Source organism: Schistocerca americana, chromosome 5 (assembly GCF_021461395.2).
Source record: "Schistocerca americana isolate TAMUIC-IGC-003095 chromosome 5, iqSchAmer2.1, whole genome shotgun sequence".
NCBI classification, from domain to species: Eukaryota; Metazoa; Arthropoda; class Insecta; order Orthoptera; family Acrididae; genus Schistocerca; species Schistocerca americana.
Window position 1 is genome coordinate 476437624 of NC_060123.1, and position 22316 is coordinate 476459939.

General features: G+C 45.0%; 1 protein-coding gene across 1 annotated transcript in view; it reads right to left on the reverse strand.

Moving 5' to 3' along the window:
* Positions 1–4622: 4622 nt before the first annotated feature.
* LOC124616457 (thrombospondin type-1 domain-containing protein 4-like) overlaps positions 4623–22316 on the reverse strand; it is a 132724-nt gene continuing 115030 nt past the window's right edge. Inside the window, exon 7 of the mRNA XM_047144766.1 lies at positions 4623–4676. Coding sequence (XP_047000722.1) covers positions 4623–4676 — 54 coding nt within the window. The remainder of the gene's footprint in view (positions 4677–22316) is intronic.

The window sequence follows — 22316 nt, forward strand, 5'->3', positions numbered from 1 at the left end:
CTGCAAGCGGTCGTTCGATGTAAATATGGCTATAGCGAAGGAGCAATGCGACGTATGGTGAAACGCAGTCAACTGCGGGAAATGGGCTCTTGTACAAATAGAATACGTGCTTTGATTACTGCTGCCCGCACAAGATTCCTTTATTTACTTATTTTAGACACACGCTTTTACATACCACTACGAATTTTAAACAAAACACTACTCCTCTCTTGGTCAACAGGCAACGGAAAATTGCTTTTTCTTTTTATACACAGCAGACAGAGTCAGTGATGCAAGATTATGCGTATTATGTCTTAACAACTGATATACAGATTAATCAACAGCTTCGGTGAATTGTGTAGCACGCGAAAAAAAAAGCCAGTGATTTTCATACAGAGCGCTACGTAACGTTGCCAATAAGAAAACATAAACAGCCTACTTACATAGGTGCCCAACAGCAGAAAAGGATCGGAATTCATATTACACTACTGCCCGTTAAAATTGCTATACCACGAACATGACGTACTACAGACGTGAAATTTAACTGATAGGAAGAAGATGCTGAGATATCCAAATGATTAACTTTTCAAAGCATTCACACAAGGTTGGCGCCGGTGGTGACACCTACAACGTGCTGACATGAGGAAGGTTTCCAACCGATTTCTCATACACAAACAGCAGTCTACCGGCGTTGTCTGATGAAACGTTGTTGTGATGCCTCGTGTAACGAGGAGAGAGGCGTACCATCACGTTTCCGACTTTGATAAAGGTGGGATTGTAGCCTATCGCGATTGCGGTTTATCGTGTCGCGTTGGTCGAGATCCAATGACTGTTAGCAGAATATGGAATCGGTGGGTTCAGGAGGGTAATACGGAACGCCGTGCTGGATCCCAGCGGCCTCATATCACTAGCAGTCGAGATGACAGGCATCTTATCCGCATGGCTGTAACGGATCGTGCAGCCACGTCGCGATCCCTAAGTCAACAGATGTGGACGTCTGCAAGACAAGAACCATGTACACGAACATTTCGACGATGTTTGCAGCAGCATGGACTATCAGCTCGGAGACTATGGCTGCGGTTATCCTTGACGTTGCATCACAGACAGGAGCGCCTGCGATGGTGTACTCAACGACGAACCTGGATGCACGAATGGCAAAACGTCATTTTTTCGGATGAATCCAGGTTCTGTTTACAGCATCATGATGGTCGCATCAGTGTTTGGCGACATCGCGGTGAACGCACATTGGAAGCGTGTATTCGTCATTGCCATACTGGCGTATCACCCGGCGTGATGGTATGGGGTGCCATTGGTTACACGTCTCGGACACCTCTTGTTCGCATTGACGGCACTTTGAACAGTGGACGTTACATTTCAGATGTGTTACGACCCGTGACTCTACCCTTCAATCGATTCCTGCCAAACCCTACATTTCAGCAGGATAATGCACGACCACATGTTACAGGTCCTGTACGGCCCTTTCTGGATACAGAAAATGTTCGACTGCTGCCCTGGCCAGCACATTCTCCAGATCTCTCACCAATCGAAAACGTCTGGTCATTGGTGGCCGAGCAACGGCTTGTCACAATACGCCAGTCACTACTCTTGATGAACTGTGGTATCGTGTTTGCATGGGCATCTGTACCTCTACACGCCATCCTAGCTCTGTTTGACTCAATGCCCAGGCGTATCAAGGCCGTTATTACGGCCAGAGGTGGTTGTTCTGGGTATGCCGGCCGGTGTGGCCGTGCGGTTAAAGGCGCTTCAGTCTGGAACCGCAGACCGTGACCGCTACGGTCGCAGGTTCGAATCCTGCCTCGGGCATGGATGTGTGTGATGTCCTTAGGTTAGTTAGGTTTAATTAGTTCTAAGTTCTAGGCGACTGATGACCTCAGAAGTTAAGTCGCATAGTGCTCAGAGCCATTTTTGTTCTGGGTACTGATTTCTCAGGATCTGTTCACCCAAACTGCGTGAAAATGTAATCAAATGTCAGTTGTAGTGTAATTTAGTTGTCCAATAAATACCCGTTTATCATCTGCAATTCTTCTTGGTGTAGCAATTGTAATGGCCAGTAGTGTACATCACCTTCAGTTGTTACCGAAACATTCATTAACGCTATCATCTTCAGCTGTGGTAAATGCTTAGGCATAAGAATTTCATCTATGTGGATGTATACGTAACTTTCCAGACCACTCTTCAGTCTTAAAATGACGAACCGAATATCATAACTCAGTACACAAAATGTAAACATTAGAAAGATCCAATGTGTCAGTAACATACTGCTTTGTAGAACTTGTTTTTAATTAATGGCTTTGGGATGTGCCCATACAGCATCTCAAAAGCGAAATGTCAAATATGGCGATACGAATGTGAAGACAACACAACACTCAGTCCCTGAACGGAGTATAATCTCCGACTCACGCTGGAATCGACGCCGGGTCCCTTCAGTTAACAATCAGCAACGCTGACCGCTACAGAGACTGACTCTGCAGAACTTAAGGACGAGACAGAGAAAGTAACATATTAGCGACTCGGTGTAAAGTGCAATAGTATGTTGCCAGAGGGTCCCAGTCGTACGCGGAAAGCTGGACGTCACGGCGTGAGTCACTGTATTAAGACAAGTTACACCTGATCATAGACCCACAGGGTCCGAAATGCATCGTATACTTAATAAAACACTAAATGTTGTGACTGAAGGCGTTTGTTAATTCATACTTCCAGTGTGTTGAATACAGTTACATTTGAAGGTGCGAAATATGGATAAAATCAAACTACTACATTTTGTTTCACAGAGTTTCCTTTACAAATTTAAATCATAGATACATCTTTAAAAAATAATTAATGAGTAATTAAAAATACATCATCTCATTAGTACATCGTTTCTTTCAATTAACATACAAATTTATTTATAAAAGTAAAATTATTTATAATATTTTCAGGCGTTAATTAAAACTGCTGCTACTGTTTTATACATTTATAAAGTAACATTTCAGTGGTATTGGCGGAAAGAGGCACGGGCCTTCGGTATGGGCTAACCTTCCCAGGCCCCTGCAAAATCCCTCCTCGCTGTCAGACCTACTATAATTTTGAACAGGCTGTAGGCGCGGGGCCTTTGAAATTGCGGAACGCTGACGGACAGCTCTCTAGTAGAAACGCGGAAAGCAGCAGGAAGTGTTGCTGTACAAGAAGCTGCGTCGCTGAAATGCCACTCCTGGTGAGACCGGTTTATTTAATCTAACCTAAGTCGTCGCTGGTGCTTCCATGCGGCGTTCGGAGGTAATCCTGCAGTGGGCAAGCAGCTGAGTGTGGCTAGTCGGCACATAAATCAGAGAGATTAATTACGCGGCCAAAGGAGCTAAACACATGGTGGCTTAGTCGCTGGCAGCAGTCTTTGGCCCCTACCTACGTCGCTTACACCACGTACTAGCAGAACGAAGGGAATGTTGACCGAGAGCGCCGCTACACGAAGGTAGCGCCAAAATCTTGTAGCAGAGTCACAACAGGAGTTAATAAATTACAGCACAAAGAAAAATGCTGTTCATTATGTTAGTGAAGACTGCGCACTAGTAATGAGTCAGGATGTTCCGTTGGTAAAAACAAGAACTTTATCAGTCGAAAATAAACCACATTCCAAGATGGACGTCGTGGAATGTAACTTAAGGGTCGAGGTGTAGTTGTGATTTGGTGTAAAGGAACGAAAATAGTCTCTGAACACACCTTTCAAAGACCGTGTTGATTTACGGTCTGTACGTCTTGGAGCAGCAGGGACCCAAAAAAATATTCAAGAAAGAATAGGCAGTTCCGGTTGCTAAATGGTTATTTATTTATTTAATTTGTGACGCGTTACACGCTCACAGGAGCATCATCAGACATCTGGAGGGAAAACAAGTTTCGTCAGTATAAATTTATGAGCCAGGAATCAGCTATGAAGCCACATTGTCAGTTAAATAAAGTAACTGGGCAACCATGACCCAAGATGTGAAAAAGGAGCAAGGAAAGACAGGCTCACCGGATAAAAACACTCGAGGACCACTGGTGAGTGTACAGAAAGTCTTGTAATCAGAAAAAAATGCCACATCATCTAATAAAATTTGCAGGATACATCCACCAGATAAAAACACTCAAGGAACACGGGCAGAAATACAGAGCGTTCCGTAATCACCGAAATGTCACGTCATCCAATAAAACGTACAGGACACATCCGTCTACGGAAATAAAATAGAATAAGTAAGACGAAGAGCGGTAAGTGGAACAAACATAACAAACCACTTCAATAAGGTTGGAGATAAAAGAACAAATATTGAGGACTAAGAGACCTTGGATCAGAGAGTATGTCTCTTAGCCCTCAATATTTGATCTCTTATCTCCACCGTTATTTACGTAGCTTCTTTAGTTTTTCCCCCTTACTGCTCTTCGTCTTGAAACATATTCTTATCTGTTTTGGTTGTTGGATGTGTCCTGTAAATTTTATTGGATGATGTGTCATTTTTAATAATCGCGGGACTTTCTCTACTCTCGCCAGTGGACCTCGAGTATTTTTATCCGGTGAGTCTGTCTTTCCTTGCTCCTTTTTCACATCTTGGGTCATGGTTTCCCAGTTACCTTATTTAACTGACAATGTGGCTTCATAGCTGATTCCTGGCTCATAAATGTATACTGACGAAACTTGTTTTCCCTCCAGATGTCTGATGCTGCTCCTGTGGGCGTGAAACGCGCCATTAATTAAATAAACAAAAAACAGTTTTGCACCCGAGACTGCATATTCTTCCTTGTTGCTGTGCTACACAGGGGCCGAGTGGATGACACGTCTGCACGATGTCAGGAATTGTCTGGAAGCGCTCGTGGCGCAAAGAAAATATGATGACTCATTAAATCGTTTATTTTGACAACTTTTAAAAATGGTGGTGCACTGTTGTCCGTAGTTCCCTCCTGCCCTGGTCACGGACAGACTCTCGGTGTCGGGCTCTGCACCAGTCCTTGAGCCTGCGTCCTAACGAGACGTCGGTCCTGTTGCCTCGATACGGATCCTTAGCCCAACCTGATACAGCATGGATAGCTGCTACTGGCTGAGGGAGTGTACTGGATCCCACTCCGAGCCTCTTCTTCCCTGGACCACCCCATTCGCGATGTGGTGCAGGCGGCAGGCGTCGAACCCAGTACCGCCGGCCTGGTAGGCCCGGCACGCGGATGTGCTTAGGCGTACCGGACTGTGATCTCCCACGAACCCTGGTCGTCGTCTTCGGTCTCGCACTCAGAGTGTACAGCACCTGGTACTGCACTGCTGCTGGCAGTTCATCAGCTCTCCCATCAGTAGTGGTTGGTGTGACACAGCATGAAGTTTGGCAGTGGAGTTCAGCTCTGCAGCACTCCACGGCTGGCTGGTAGTGCGCTGATTGATCTAAGACACTAAAACAACATGGTCATGGAACTGAATGTTGTCGATACGGACTCCATCATTCCCACTGACGTGAACCGTACTCATCTACTTGGAGCTGGGGTTCCGGCATTTAAAGAGCTCTCCGTAGTTCCGTGACATGCAGTTTACTAGCGATGATCGCATGTGGGCTCGTTATTCTGTTACCTGAACTTTAATTCTGTCTTAGCAGCTAGTTAAATGGGTCTGTGAGTGTTTTCCCTAGCCATGTCTATTGCTTCTTTCGGAATCCCGCCGCGGGTACAAGCGTGCGTGGTATTTTGGTTAGTCGTTGTCCTTTTCTGTTTTCCCGCTGCGTGTGGTCTCCCTCACTCAGATAATGCAGAGTTTCCGACTGTGCTGCCCGTCTGTTTTCCATCACCGTGCTTTCTGGTCCGCCGCTAATAGTGGCGTAACCAGCCAATCGTACGTCATGGTGGTTGAACTCCGTTAAAAATTTTATAACTTGAAACACGTATTGCTCTGTGCCTAACATTACCATTAACCGAAACATGGAGTGGTATGATTTTCAAGAAAATATTTGTGTATGGTGAAACTTAATACTGAAGAGATATGTGTGCAGACCTTCCAAACTCATCAGAGTAACACATTTAACAACCTCAATTATTTTCTTAGCGTGTTACACTGTCTGTCTCCGCCTGCGTCGGCCGGAGTGGCCGTGCGGTTCTAGGCGCTACAGTCTGGAACCGAGCGACCGCTACGATCGCAGGTTCGAATCCTGCCTCGGGCATGGATGTGTGTGACGTCCTTATGTTAGTTAGGTTTAATTAGTTCTAAGTTCTAGGCGACTGATGACCACAGAAGTTAAGTCGCATAGTGATCAGAGCCATTTGAACCATTTTCTTCGCCTACAATTTTTGCTGTTTGCTCTATTACCATGGAAGATGTTTCTTGGTGTCTTAACACCGGTATCTTCCTCCCCCTTCTTCTAGTCAGTGCTTTCCATATATTTATTTCCTGGTCGATTCTCCAGAGATGCTCCTCATTTCTCATGTCGATTAAATTTTTAGCATCCTTGTGTAGCACCACATGCCAAACGCGACGTGTCTCTTCTGGCTTACCCGAAGTCCATGATTCACTTCCATCTTATGTATTTCGTCCCCCAAATTAAGGACCATGCTTGGTGCTAACAGAATCATTTGAGCGATTAATATTCTCTTTCCCACTCCTAGTTCCGTCCATCATTCATTATTTCGCTTCCAATGTAGCAGAATTTCTTCACTTAGCCTACATGTGGTCTCGAATTATGATGTTAAGGTTATCAGTGATCTGACAGCGGTATTTACTGATATTAAAAATGTCAGTGGAAGACCCTCTAACGAATCGAATGTCTCCAAGAGTATTTCACTTATTATATCTTGTTTCCGCCACTGTCAAACAGAAAAAAAACCACACACGGCTTTTCGGTGTTCACCCGATGAAAGCCCAGCACCCTGGTGGACCTTGTGAAAACGTCCTCCATTTGATATCCTCTGCAACACTAATGTATTTAAAAAACAAGCAACCGCTGGCTGATATTACACTTTTATAAGAAGATGCTGGTTAGTTTCAGTCTGGTCGTGCTGTGGAAAGGTATCGTGGAATTTCTATGATCTGCGTTTGTGACTGTTATGTATACTATAGGCGACGAGATCTACAGACAGATTTTCACAACAGAAGTATCTTATTTTATGACTTTCTGGAGAATGCAATTCTACTCTCTGTTTATCAACATGGACTCTGGAAACAGAGAGCTCGCGAATATCAGCTCACTCTGTTCGTCCATGGAATCCAGAGTTCCATAGACACTGATGCCTTAATTTCAAATGGCTCTGAGCACTATGGGACTCAACTGCTGAGGTCATTAGTCCCCTAGAACTTAGAACTAGTTAAACCTAACTAACCTAAGGACATCACAAACATCCATGCCCGAGGCAGGATTCGAACCTGCGACCGTAGCGGTCTTGCGGTTCCAGACTGCAGCGCCTTTAACCGCACGGCCACTTCGGCCGGCCCTGCCTTAATTTATTCTGTGTCAATGTTCTGTTATGGAATTAATAACGTTGTGTTTCAGTGAGTGGTACACTGTGATACATTTTTGGATAGGTCTTTAAGAGAGGAAATGAATTACCGAATAAAAAATACAAGGTGCCATTTAAAAAAGTCATACCGCTGTTCATATCTTTGTAGAAAACAGAGCTACAACGAAGGAAATCATGCTGATTGATGTCCCCTTGACGGGTAAAGAACATTTGCTAGAACCATTTTGTAATTTGCATCTGGACAAACAGTTATTTCGAGTGGTCAAGATAGATGGGACACCCTGTATAGGGCGTGAAGTGTGCAGTGACGTGTACTTAGATAACTAAAGTGTTATTGCCGAATGTTTACCGTCTAATTAACTTACCTTATAATAGCTTACGAACATGCTGAGGATGGAAAGAGAAAGTGTCACTTTTCGGATGGTTACAGAAAAGAGTGGTCTTTTATTAACAAAGGACGTGCGGATCAGGAATCGTTGATCAAGAGGCGTTTCGTGAGATTTGTAGCTATCTCATCTCAGTAAGTCATGGAGGTAAGGCAGATGTGAGTCATCAAATTTCTACGAAGAATAATAAAAGTAGATTCACAATAGCATCGAAACCGAAGTCTATTTCTATATTCATGATTAAAGAAGATATCAAGGATGAATTGCTCATTGATGTCACCCTGACGGCTAAAGAACATTTGCTTGAAACATTTTGTAATTTGCATCTGGACAAACAGTTATTTAGTGTGGTCAAGATAAATGGGACACGCTGTATACCTGCAGTAAAGACTCCAAACCCTAGTAGCTTGCACTCGTTCGTATTACGTTTAGAAGGAACCGTCGTATCAGACCGCTATTCGAATGGGAACTGACCGATTCTTCCGCGATGCGATGCTTAAACATTTCCAGCCCTGTATCACTGGAGAAGTTTGGTATTTTCTCGAATGATGGTGCTAAATCTAGAAGGTTCTTGCGTCGTCGATACAGGATACGTAACATGAGATGCCGTCTGTCAGACGACCTTTTCAACATAAACTTGTAGGCATAAATAAAACTAACTGAGGCCGTACTTGCATTTCACGCTAACAGATCGTTTTATTTCAGTACAGGAGCCAAGCTCGCAACAGTATTTTGAAAAAATCAGGACAAAATTGGGTATTCAAAAAATGGTTCAAATGGCTCTGAGCACTATGGGACTCAACTTCTGAGGTCATTAGTCCCCTAGAACTTAGAACTACTTAAACCTAACTAACCTAAGGACATCACACACATCCATGCCAGTGGCAGGATTCGAACCTACGATCGTAGCGGTCTCGCGGTTCCAGACTGCAGCGCCTAGAACCGCACGGCTACTTAGCCGGCAAAATTGATTATTGTCGGGATGTCGGGACAAGAAAGTCCATAAAGGCGACGGTCCAGAAATATCGGGACGGATGGCAACCCCACAGACGAGAGCATTGGTTTGCGCGTTACGTGTCTACTTTGAAAATGAAAAATTTAACTGTGGCCCGCTGCTATCCGTTATCAGAGTGATCGACAGAACTGCTGCAGCTTTGAATACAAACAAAAACACTGTTGTGAAGACTGGGAAGGAAATGTTCGACAAATAATACGTCGTACGGGTAAGCGGATTACCAGTATCGATTAGTTTGCAGAGGATGCTATTAGACTTCATATCGCAGGAAGGAACTTCCAACGCTCAGGGACCTATTGGTCCCACTTAACAGAATCACGACGTTTTCAGGGCAGTCACACTTCCTTGTCCACATGATCTTGGCTTTCATATGGACGTTCCTGTGGTCATAAGATGTTGATGGAGAGGGGGTATATAATGGCGATGCCGATTTGGGAGGAACATCCGTAGCATAAATATCGACGAAGCTGTATGCCTTGACGAAATGTGGGTCAGTTCAGGTCACGTTGTGAAGCAGGGCTGGATAGACGACACAGCTCAAGGAACAATGGCAATGTCTTCTGGCAAGGCAAGGTCCTCCTTCATGCAGGCACCTCGCAATGTTTTCTCCCAAACAGTCTCCTGCATTTTTAAATCAAAGGAAACAAGAGGTAATAACAAATTAATGAACCACGTTATATTTAAAAAGTGGTTAAAAATTCATTAATACAAAATTTTGGAAAAACGTCAACAATTGTTCTAGATAATGCTCCTTTCCATTCAGTTGTTGTTGACAAGGCACCTACCATGACAGTCCAAAAGGAGGAAATGATTGATTGGCTTCAGCGTCATAAAGTTTATGTGACTGATGACATTAAAAACTGTATCTTACTGAAAAAAAGCTCTCTCCATAAATCACAGTTGCCCCTAAACGAAATCGACAAACTGGTAAAATGCATGGGATACCATCTTATCACTGCCATTTTAACCCAACAGAGTTCAAATGGGCTCAAATTAAAGGTTAAATTACCAGGAATGATAATAAGCTCACCCTGTCTGCAGTCGAAGCATTCTCAAGAGAAGTTTGAGCAGCCTAAGACTGGGAGAAAGCCGTCAAAAATACACAGAGTATCATGGAATGAGCGTGGCAGAATGAAGCTCTTTTGAAAAATTCAGTGGAGCAGATGATAATTTCATTAAATGACAAAACTGGCAGCGACAGCGACAGTCACACTTCAGGAATTCGTCATAGCGACGAGAGTGATATTAGTGCAGATTTTCCACTATCCCCGTAGAAATGAAGCACAGGCGGAGCGCAGTTTGCAACTGCAAGTGCCCGCATAACTAAATTCTATCGTAGTACGTTTTGAAATTTTAATAAGAAGGCCTTAATAGCAACTAATTTCAAAGGAAGTTCATTTCAGGAAATCCGTGTGTATCACAAAAAATAAATATTACTTTTTACAACATCACTGCGGTGATACAGAGGCCCTGCTATTTGCATCGCTTTTGTTCTTTCTAAACCAGACACGTTGGCCTATTTAAGGTAGGTTTTCCCACCTTGATAAACACGCTTTATCTTATTTTTTGTTGCTTTGGAGTTAAGTAGGCGGATAAGGAAAATTAATAACAGTTTCACTACATACCTATACCGGCCTGTTTCTCGTGTCGAAGATGTGTGGGCTCTTGATTAGTAGTTGACGTGCGAACGGACCATCGCGCGTCATATTTAACTCAAATTATCTCGCGTTAGAGATCTCCGACAGAGTCCTGGTTTTGAACATATGAAAATTTGATGTATTCGCAAGATTTAGTTCGCATCATGTACTCACCTAAATTCATAACAGAATAGTCTCCCGTATGTCGAAAATTCGGTAACGTCGAGCGAAAATCGATTTTCGTAAACTGTCCGAATATCGTCTTAATTGTTTGTTGCAGCAGATAAGCCTAAAATCAAAACGTAGCGTAACTCTTCCAGCACACGTGATGCAATTTCCTTATTTATAAAGTGAATAGCTTGCACGTTTGCACGAGTGAAATGAAGTGCAAGGTTACGCGTGTATTCCGCTTGTGTTCCGCGTCTGCATTTGCCCCTGCCGAAAAGCCAATTCTCAAGTAATTTTGTACAGACTGTACGGCCGTGCCGATGTCAGCGATACAATGTAACCGCTCTGACATTGGATGCAGCACTACAGCAGCGCCCTCAGGAGCCAAGCAGAGAGGCTGTGGACTGCTGCAAGTGTGAATAGGGGCATCGCAGATGAGGGCACGTCACAAGGAATCTGGAGGCACCACCGGACGAGCGGCCTGAATGGATTTGAGCGCATGTCCTGGCAGTCGTGGTTAAGTCGGCAGCCGTTAAGAAGAGTGTACTGACCGAGCTGACGCATTACGGCACGCCCGGTGACGTTTACTGTAGATTTGGCTATCCTGCCTGGTCTGGGAAAGCGCGGCAGAACATGGAGCACCACATAACACTGCACATCAGGGGGAAACGGGAAGCACCAACGGGGTGGATGGATTTGACGGATCGCCGTTGTATACTCGGCGGTCGGTAACGTAAGTGTCCTGGCTGACGAGAGGAACACGACAAGTGCCATAACCCGATTTACCAGAAACTTCGGTCAGTGGAAGAGGAGCCAAAATAAGCGAACGCGTGTCTCGGCTTATCCCGTAGATGCTCGCCCAAACCTGAGGAAAGGAGCGTCGAAGTTTTCGATGTAACTTAAACGGTTTTTAGCGTACGACCAGCTCAGCCTAGCTGGTAGCATAGTGGCTAGAGACGCGAAATCTCACTTTTACGTACCGCGTTCTAAACCCCATTAATGTATTACTTAATTCATTTTATTTAATTACTTATGTACCCACCGCATTAGAAGGTTACAAAACGAGTATTTCTTATCAAGTTACCCCCAACAAGAGCGTTATACACTCCTGGAAATGGAAAAAAGAACACATTGACACCGGTGTGTCAGACCCACCATACTTGCTCCGGACACTGCGAGAGGGCTGTACAAGCAATGATCACACGCACGGCACAGCGGACACACCAGGAACCGCGGTGTTGGCCGTCGAATGGCGCTAGCTGCGCAGCATTTGTGCACCGCCGCCGTCAGTGTCAGTCAGTTTGCCGTGGCATACGGAGCTCCATCGCAGTCTTTAACACTGGTAGCATGCCGCGACAGCGTGGACGTGAATCGTATGTGCAGTTGACGGACTTTGAGCGAGGGCGTATAGTGGGCATGCGGGAGGCCGGGTGGACGTACCGCCGAATTGCTCAACACGTGGGGCGTGAGGTCTCCACAGTACATCGATGTTGTCGCCAGTGGTCGGCGGAAGGTGCACGTGCCCGTCGACCTGGGACCGGACCGCAGCGACGCACGGATGCACGCCAAGACCGTAGGATCCTAAGCAGTGCCGTAGGGGACCGCACCGTCACTTCCCAGCAAATTAGGGACACTGTTGCTCCTGGGGTATCGGCGAGGACCATTCGCAACCGTCTCCATGAAGCTGGGCTACGATCCCGCACACCGTTAGACCGTCTTCCGCTCACGCCCCAACATCGTGCAGCCCGCCTCCAGTGGTGTCGCGACAGGCGTGAATGGAGGGACGAATGGAGACGTGTCGTCTTCAGCGATGAGAGTCGCTTCTGCCTTGGTGCCAATGATGGTCGTATGCGTGTTTGGCGCCGTGCAGTTGAGCGCCACAATCAGGACTGCATACGACCGAGGCACACAGGGCCAACACCCGGCATCATGGTGTGGGGAGCGATCTCCTACACTGGCCGTACACCACTGGTGATCGTCGAGGGGACACTGAATAGTGCACGGTACATCCAAACCGTCATCGAACCCATCGTTCTACCATTCCTAGACCGGCAAGGGAACTTGCTGTTCCAACAGGACAATGCACGTCCGCATGTATCCCGTGCCACCCAACGTGCTCTAGAAGGTGTAAGTCAACTACCCTGGCCAGCAAGATCTCCGGATCTGTCCCCCATTGAGCATGTTTGGCACTGGATGAAGCGTCGTCTCACGCGGTCTGCACGTCCAGCACGAACGCTGGTCCAACTGAGGCGCCAGGTGGAAATGGCATGGCAAGCCGGTCCACAGGACTACATCCAGCATCTCTACGATCGTCTCCATGGGAGAATAGCAGCCTGCATTGCTGCGAAAGGTGGATATACACTGTACTAGTGCCGACATTATGCATGCTCTGTTACCTGTGTCTATGTGCCTGTGGTTCTGTCAGTGTGATCATGTGATGTATCTGACCCCAGGAATGTGTCAATAAAGTTTCCCCTTCCTGGGACAATGAATTCACGGTGTTCTTATTTCAATTTCCAGGAGTGTATTAACTGCAAAGTTACAAGTGAATTTCACAATGAGAGTCATATATTTATCACATAAAATGCAGAGGGGTCCACAGAAATATAAACACACTTTGATAGTTAATATCTTTGGAACAAAATAACAGATCGTTGCAATTTTGCGCGGTAGCGTAGTCCGTTGTTTTCTCTCAACATACCGCGGCGTGCGACTTCCAGCAGACGAAAGTAAGGTTGTCGTTTGAGCAACGCACGGCCGTATTCAAGGGGTACAGGAAGTATGAAAACGTGATGGAGGTACAACGGCAATGGCGTAATGAGTACGAAACTCAGCGACACAGACGTACAACAATTTATCGTATTCGGGATAAATTTGAAACCGACGGCACTGTTCAGGAGTGCATAAGGAAAGGCGTGGCTGACCAGAAACGTCAAGTTCAGCTTTCAGCGCTGCTGTGCTGCAACGTTTTACTAGGTCACCTCAAAAAGTCAGGGTAAGCTGATCAAGCGTACGATGAATTCTGCCGGCTGCAAAGAGGAAAATGTACAGTCAAAGATCGCTGCACTCTATGAACGAGGGCGACCCGGATGGAAGGTGGAGTACTGTGAGTGGTCTGAAGGCATGTTTCGCGAGGATGAACGGACTGCAGGGACGGTTATCTGGTCTGACGAGGTGCAGTTCAAATTGAAGTGATGGAAACCGCCACAGCAGCGTGTATTGGGCTCCTGAAAATCCTCACGTTCATGTGGGAAAATGTGTTAATCTGTTAGGTGTTAAGGTGTGGTGTGCTATGTCATCGTGCAGATTGATTGGTCCATTCTTCTTTGAAAGTAACGTAATTGGTGAGTATCTTCATATGCTGAAAACATCGATTTTATCTGCCATCCGAAACGTATTTGGAAATGAAAGATAGGGCTCCGCCTCATCCCCAGAGATGTGACAGCCTACTTGGATGAAAATCTACCTGGGCGATGGACAGGTCGAAAAGGAGCTGTTAAGTACCTAACACGGTCTCCAGACTTTATACATTTTGACTCCTACCTATGGGGAACTTTGAAAAATGAAGTTTATCAATAGACGCCAGCTGCACTGAACGATAAACGACCGAGGCGGCCTGTGCAGCTACACATTGGAAACACTGACAGCCATAGTTCGGTCAACAGTTCAGCAGCACCGACATTGTTTAGCGGCTGATGGGGGCTGCTTTGATTTCATAAAGAATTGTAGCGGTATGTCATTTTGTTCCCTTAATACTGACTATCAAAGAGTGTCTACATTTTTCTGGACTCCTCTCTATGTGTGTATGGTATTTTCAGGGTTTGCTGTGTTTTTAATATACTGCATTCTTTTCTTGGGTCATCAGTCTTGTGACTGGTTTGATGTGGCTCCCCAGAATTCCTCCGCTCTGTCAACCAGACATCCGTCTGTTGCACCATATGTCAAATGCTTCGATTAACTTCTGGTTTTCCCACAGTTCATATTTCACTACCACGCAAAGCTGTATTCCAGACGTACATTCTCAGAAACTGCTTCCTCAAATTAAGGCCTGTGCTTCATATTAGTAGACTTCTATTGACCAGGAATGCCCTTTTTGTCAGTGCCACTCTGCTTTTGATGTCCTCCTTTTAGCGTCCGTCATTCGTTATTTTGCTGCCTATGTGGCAGAATTCTTTAACTTCATCTACTTCATGACCATCAGTCCTGATATTAAGTTTCTTGCTGTTCTCATTTCTGCTACTTGTCATTCTTTCGTCCTTCTTCGATTTACTGTTAATCAATATTCTGTACTCATTAGATTGTGTGGGATCCATACCAGATAGGATTGACAGAATTCATCGAGAAAGTTCAAAGAAAGGCAGCACGTTTTGTATTTTCGCGAAACAGGGGAGAGAATGTCACTGAAATGGTACAGGATTTGGGATGGACATCATTAAAACAAAGGCGTTTTTCGTTGCGGCGTAACCTTCTCACGAAATTTCAATCACCAGCTTTGTTCTCTGAATGCGAAAATATTTTGTTGACGCGTTCCTACATCTGGAGAAACGATCACCTTAATGTAATACCGGAAATCAGAGCTCGCACGGAAAGATATAGGTGTTCGCTTTTTCCACGCGCTGTATCAGATTCGAATAATAGAGAATTATTGTGAAGGTAGTTCGATGAACCCTCTTCACCTAAATGTGATTTGAACAGTCTCCGTGTAGATGTAGATGTAGATCGTCTTTGCTGATTCAAATCGTCGAATGAGGCGCCATTGTCCGAGTGTAGAAACCTAATACCGGCGTACGTTATATGGATATGTTTGCTGGCCAGGTGCACCACATTCTGGCAATGAATACTCTGATGGAAATGCCGCTGTTTTTCCGTTGCATGCGAATGCTTAAAAAGCTCCTTGTTGTATTTACAACCATGGCTAAGTTATCCAGGATACCCGATCTCAATCCAATCGAGCACTAAAGATATGTTGTCGCTACTTGTCTAAGCTTCATGAATCCATAACCATCTACAAGAAATTTTCAACTTCTCCCACTGATCTAGCTCAATGTCCACTAACAGCTAAAGTCTTGATACACACAAAAAAAGTGTGTAGCAATGTAAGGTACGTGGACCAGAATGAAAGAAACACCTCTTAGACTCCACAAGCCTCGACGTGTAACTCTAATTTCGAAGCGCTTTCGTAGGAGCGATTCGCTATAAACACACTGTGCGCCTTTCCACGACATTTGGTTACTCAGCGGAGATAAAAATGGATACTCACAGAAGCCATAAAGCATATCAAAGGAGACACTATTCGAGCGACAGTAGTACAAACATGAGGCCTGCGCCTTGAGGCTCGCTGCAGTGGGATACTCCTGGTGGAGGCGAGAGTAGCGTGGGGCAGGTCGCCGCCGCGGGGATTTACGTCTCCTTTACGAGCGGCGTTTATGCCCGTCACTAATCCTTGGACGCCTGTGAAATACTGTGTCAGCGACCTCTGACGCGAGCCGTGAGCCGCTATGAAGCCGAAGGCCACGGACAACGCGTCACTGTCCCTCGTTGTACCGTCATCGTTTCCAAGACTGTACGATACAACGATTCCATATAGCAAGAAACATACCATTTGAACTACAGCACCAAATGAAGATATAAACGGAGGTGAAAAAGTCACGTGATACCTCCTGATATCGTGTCAGACCTCCTTTTTGTCGGCGTAGTGCATCAACTCGACGTGGCATGGACTCAACAAGTCGTTGGGTCCATGCCCTACAGAAATGCTGCCTCTATAGCCGACCATAACTGTTTAAGTGTTGCCGGTGCAGGATTTTGTACACCAACTGACCTCTTCATTATGTCCCATAAACGTTCGGCGGGATTCATGTAGGTTGATCTGGGTGGCCAAATTATTCGCTCAAATGTTCTTCAAACCAATCGCGAACAGTTGTGGTCCGGTGACATTGCGTATTCTCACCCATAAGCAATCCATCCTTGTTTGGGAACATGAAGTCCAAGCAGGGGTGCAAATGGTCTCCAAGTAGCTGAACATAACCATTTCCAGTCAATGATCGGCTCAGTTGCACCAGACCCGTCCATTCCATGTAAACACAGCCCACACCATAATGGAACCACCACCAGCTTGCACAGTGCTTTGTTGACAACATAGGTGTATGGCTACGTGGAGTCTGCGCTACACACCAACCGTATCATCAGCACTCACCAACTGAAATCGGGACTCATCTGACCAGGTCATTGTTTTCTAGTCTCTAAGGTGCAACCGATAATGGCACCGAGCGCGAGAGAGTTGCTGCAGGCGATGTCGTGCTGTTAGCAAGGGAACTCGCTTCGGTCGTCTGCTGCTATAGGCAATTAAAGATATATTTCGAAGCACTGTCATAACGAATACGTTAGTCGTACGTCCCACATTGATTTCTGCGGTTATTCCACACAGTGTTGATTGTCCGTTACCACTGACAACTCTAATCAATAGTCGCTGCTGTCGATCGTTAAATGAAGGCCATCGTCCACTACGTCGGCCGTGGTGAGGGGTAATGCATGAAATTTTGTATTCTCGGCACAACCTTGACACTGTGGACGTCGGAATATTGAAACCCCTAACATATCCGAAATGGAATATCCCAAGCATCTAGCGGGTGATCAAAAAGTCAGTGTAAATTTGAAAACTTAATAAACCACCGAATAATGTAGATAGAGAGGTAAAAATTGACACACATGCTTGGAATGACATGGCGTTTTATTAGAACCAGGCGCTCCACCCCATATTGCTAGACGCGTGGAAGATCTCTTGCGCACTTCGTTTGGTGATGATCGTGTGCTCAGCCGCCACTTTCGTCATGCTTGACCTCCCAGGTCCCCAGGCCTCTGTCCGTGCGATTATTGGCTTTGGGGTTACCTGAAGTCGCAAGTGTATCGTGATCCACCGACATCTCTAGGGATGCTGAAGACAACATCCGACGTCAATGCCTCACCATAGCTCCGCACATGCTTTACAGTGCTGTTCACAACATTATTCCTTGACTACAGCTACTGTTGAGGAATAATGGTGGACATATTGAACATTTCCTGTAAAGAACATCATCTTTGCTTTGTCTTACTTTGTTATGCTAATTATTGCTACTGTGATCAGATGAAGCGCCATCTGACGGACATTTTTTGAACTTTTGTATTTTTTAGTTCTAATAAAACCCCATGTCATTGCAAGCATGTGTGTCAATTTGTACCTCTCTATCTACATTATTCCGTGATTTATTCAGTTTTCAAATTTATACTGACTTTTTGATCACCCGGTATATCCGACTACCATTCCGCGTTCAAAGTCTGTTAACTCCTGTCGCGCGACCATAATCACGCCGGAAGTCTTTTCAAATAAATCATGTGAGCGCAAATGACTGCTCTGCCAACGGACCGCCCTTTCACACCTTCTACGGACACCTTTATATGTGCATATCGATATAAAATGGCGTATTTTTTTAAAGACATCATGTTTACGCCAGTGACAGTTAAACGTTTTATTTCCACTATTGCAATTTCGGCCATAGGCCACTATCAAGTGCAGATGTTTTGGCTTTAAGCCATGTCAACTTTATACAGGCTGACACATTTATATGTAGTTGTCATTTGCTGTTATATACATTCGTAACGCAGCATTATGAATGTATATAACAGCAAATGACAACGACATATAAATGTGTCAGCCTGTATAAAGTTGACATGGCTTAAAGCCATCCGCACTTGATAATAGCCTAAGGCCGAAATCACAATAGTGGAAATAAAATGTTTAACAGTCACTCGAGTAAACATGATGTCTTTAAAAAATTTTTACATGACTATGAATCCCAGTTATGAAAAGTTAAAATGACGTATGTTACATCACTGTAATTTGTTCATAGATAGGATAGGAATGAGAGATAATTTAGAGGATAAGGCTAGGTTACATTTTCAGATAAATCTTGCACCACATGAAGGATCTGTGTTGTCAGACACAGATTACGCATCTAAGCATGTTCGTTTTTACTTCTTGATGCGGTCTTGTATTGCACCTACTGAAGTAGTTCACAATGGTTCAAATGGCTCTGAGCACTATAGGACTTAACATCTATGATCATCAGTCCCCTAGAACTACTTAAACCTAACTAACCTAAGGACATCACACAACGTCCAGTCATCACGAGGCAGAGAAAATCCCTGACCCCGCCGGGAATCGAACCCGGGAACACGGGCGCGGGAAGCGAGAACGCTACCGCACGACCACGAGCTGCGGACACTGAAGTAGTATCTACATTCCACGTAATTATTTGTCGGAATATATTTAACGCTCTATCTTACCTAGAGCTTCGCCCTATACACTTCTCTCTAGAACTAACGAAGTTTTTAAGACGTATCCTGTCACCGGGTCCCTCTAGTGTTTTCCACATATTTCTTTCCTCGTCTATTCTGCGAACGACTTTCTCATTTCATACCATGTCAGTCCATTTAATTTTTAGCATCCTCCTATACAACGAAATATCAAACGATTCGATTTTCTTTTCCGGTCTCCCACAGTCCATGATGCACTTCAACAGGGTGTTTGACTGTCACAAAGGCTGTCCCACGAGGAAAGATCAATATTCATGGATATGACAGGAACGATCAGTCGTAGTAAAAAGGTCCCGTAAACATAGGCTCTCGGATGCCTACCTTAAGAGCTAATTGCTAGAATATAGAGTTTTTCAAACCTTTTGGGTCAAATTGAGACACGTGTTAGTGGGTCCGCAACTGATTATATTGAGATGGGGAACCACGGTCGGAAACGCTTATTTATCGTGTTATGGACACAGACTGCGTATATCGTATAACAATGACGTAATTCATGTTAATTGTTCAAAGCGACGACCGCCAGTTTCAGTGCACATATGGCAACTGTGCATGCAGCTCTGCCACACTCTCGCAAAGATCCACCAGCAACGATTCTCTGTCAACACATGGACGGACACTGTCCAAGATCACCTAACATGACCTTATATGCTGTCACCCCCTTTGACTGGTCCGCGTTACCTGGTGTTCCTGCGAGCTGTGCTGCCACAATTCTTGCGTTCTGTATCTCTAGTTGTCCGCGAAAGGATGTGGTTTCAGCTCGACGGTGCACCAACCCACGTCAGCACTAATGTTCGCGAGTACTTGAACAACACGTATCCTCATCGATTGACTGGAAATGGAGGTCTTGCCCATGATCAGAGCGAATGGCTGATCTCACTCCTCTGTACATTTTACTCTGGGGTCATTTCAAGTAGTTGATGAATGAAGCCTCCGTACAAGTGGTTGAAGACCTGATTGCTGGGGTTCAAGCTGGCTACCTCCTGGTACAAAAGCCACCAGAGATATTTGAGTGCGGTAGGCCTTCATGCGCCTTTGCTATGCATGCATTGACACTGGCGGTCGTCACTTTGAACAGTTACTATGAACTACGTTGATGTTACGCAGTGTAAGTTACGTATGTCGATAACACGATAAATATGCATTTCCGACGCCGTTCGCTGCGACCGAGCGGTTCTAGGCCCTTCAGTCCGGAACCGCGCTGCTGCTACGGTCGTAGGTTCGAATCCTGCCTCGGGCATGGATGTGTGTGATGTCCTTTGGTAAGTTAGGTTTAAGCAGTTCTAAGTCTAGAGGACTAATGACCTCAGATGTTAAGCCCAATAGTGCTTAGAGCCATTTGCATTTACCGAGCGAGGTGGCGCAGTGGTTAGCACACTGGACTCGCATTCGGGAGGACGACGGTTCAATCCCGTCTCCGGGCATCCTGATTTAGGTTTTCCGTGATTTCCCTAAATCGTTTCAGGCAAATGCCGGGATGGTTTCTTTGAAAGGGCACGGCCGATTTCCTTCCCAATCATTCCCTAACCCGAGCTAGCGCTCCGTCTCTAATGACCTCGTTGTCGACGGGACGTTAAACACTACCCACCACCACCATTTGCATTTCCGACCATTAGTGCCCTGTCGCTGTATAATCGGTTGTCACTAGTTTCAATTTGACCCAAAATGTTTGAGACACAATGTATTTAATTTTTTTTATTATTTTCCGAGGCATTAAAAATTATCTCTTCATATTACCCATTTTGACATTCTCAAAAGGCCATTTGAAATCCAGCTGCTACACATGAGAATTCTTGTGCCCAAAATGATTACTTCACTGTCCAATTGAAGGCGCTGTATTTTAAGCTCCCTGGCCAATTGTGCCCGAACGGGACTTCAACCCGAAATCTTACATGATGCGGGAAACGTTCTTATCATCTGAGCTGTCCACGATCAAGACGAACACTGTTCGTGAAAAGGCGTATTACACGAACTTCGTTTTAATCCAAAAAATGGCTCTCAGCACTATGGGACTTAACATCTACGGTCATCAGTCCCCTAGAACTTAGAACTACGTAAACCTAACTAAGCTAAGGACATCACACACATCCATGCCCGAGGCAGGATTCGAACCTGCGACCGTAGCAGTCACGCGGCTCCGGACTGAGCTCCTAGAACCGCTAGACCACCGCGGCCGGCCGTTTTAATCCGATGTAGAGGATAAGTATCCAGAGAATATTAGGACAAACACTTTAGGAATTTTTCCGCCGTATCCTGTCCTCAACAATGCTCGTATAGAAACTATGCTGAAGAGACGTGATGTTTGAGAAGTTAGACAGTGGTACTGGCAGAATTAAAGCACCGAGAGAGGATCGGGAGTTGTGTCTGAATACCCTACCCCGCGGAAAGTAAGGCTCCGATTTCAGTTCCTGGCAGCGCGGTCTGAGGCGCCTCCGATGACCTCAGCATTTTGCTCCCATAGGCTCTTACAGCAAATTTCCAAATTGTCAGCTCCTGATCCGGCAAAAGAATTTAATCGGTCGGGTAGTTTCATGTTGTTCTTTTAGGCACTCCCATTCCGAGAGCATGACACCCTCCAAAAAACCAAACACATTAGTCCTTCACTACTACAGCCTTCAAAAAACCAAACACATTAGGCCTTTACTACTCCCCAGCCGTATTTTATATATCGCTGTGATTTAAATATATTGATTAGATATGTACAATGTGTAACAGCCAGCTACCTGTCGTTTGTTAATGTTTGTCGCTCATTGGCGAGGAGATAAGACACAACGGCTCTGACGTTTATAAAAAGCTTTATACCATATCATTTAGTGACATATATTGAACTGTAGTTGCTTTGGTAATTAAGGCTTCCCTCTGAGAAAAATTTGAAGTTGACTACAGTTGTAAACCTGTGCTCTTACTGCCTCTAGCAGCCTTCTAAAAGGATACTGAAATTTGTGGACTTATGATTCGAGGAACATGTTCTGCTGATGATTATTCAGATAGATAAACTCTTTTGTCAACAAGGCCATCTTCACGGAATACATACGTCAGATTATTAATACACAAGAAGTGCCTTAGTAAACCACTACTGCCGGTAGCAAAATTAACCAGTGTTTTGACAAAAATGTTGTTCTGTTGTTATAAACGTCTGCATTTGACAATTTGTCTTCTTTGCTTTAGTACGTAAGGGATCTACCATCCATCTTGACGACAGGAGCCTAAGGACGTCATTTTTCGGATTACTATTAAATGGCGTCATCGTAAGGAATCAAGTTACATAATTCCAAAGGTACAGAAGGCAGATAAATGCGATAAGTATACAACAAGTAACAGCTTATG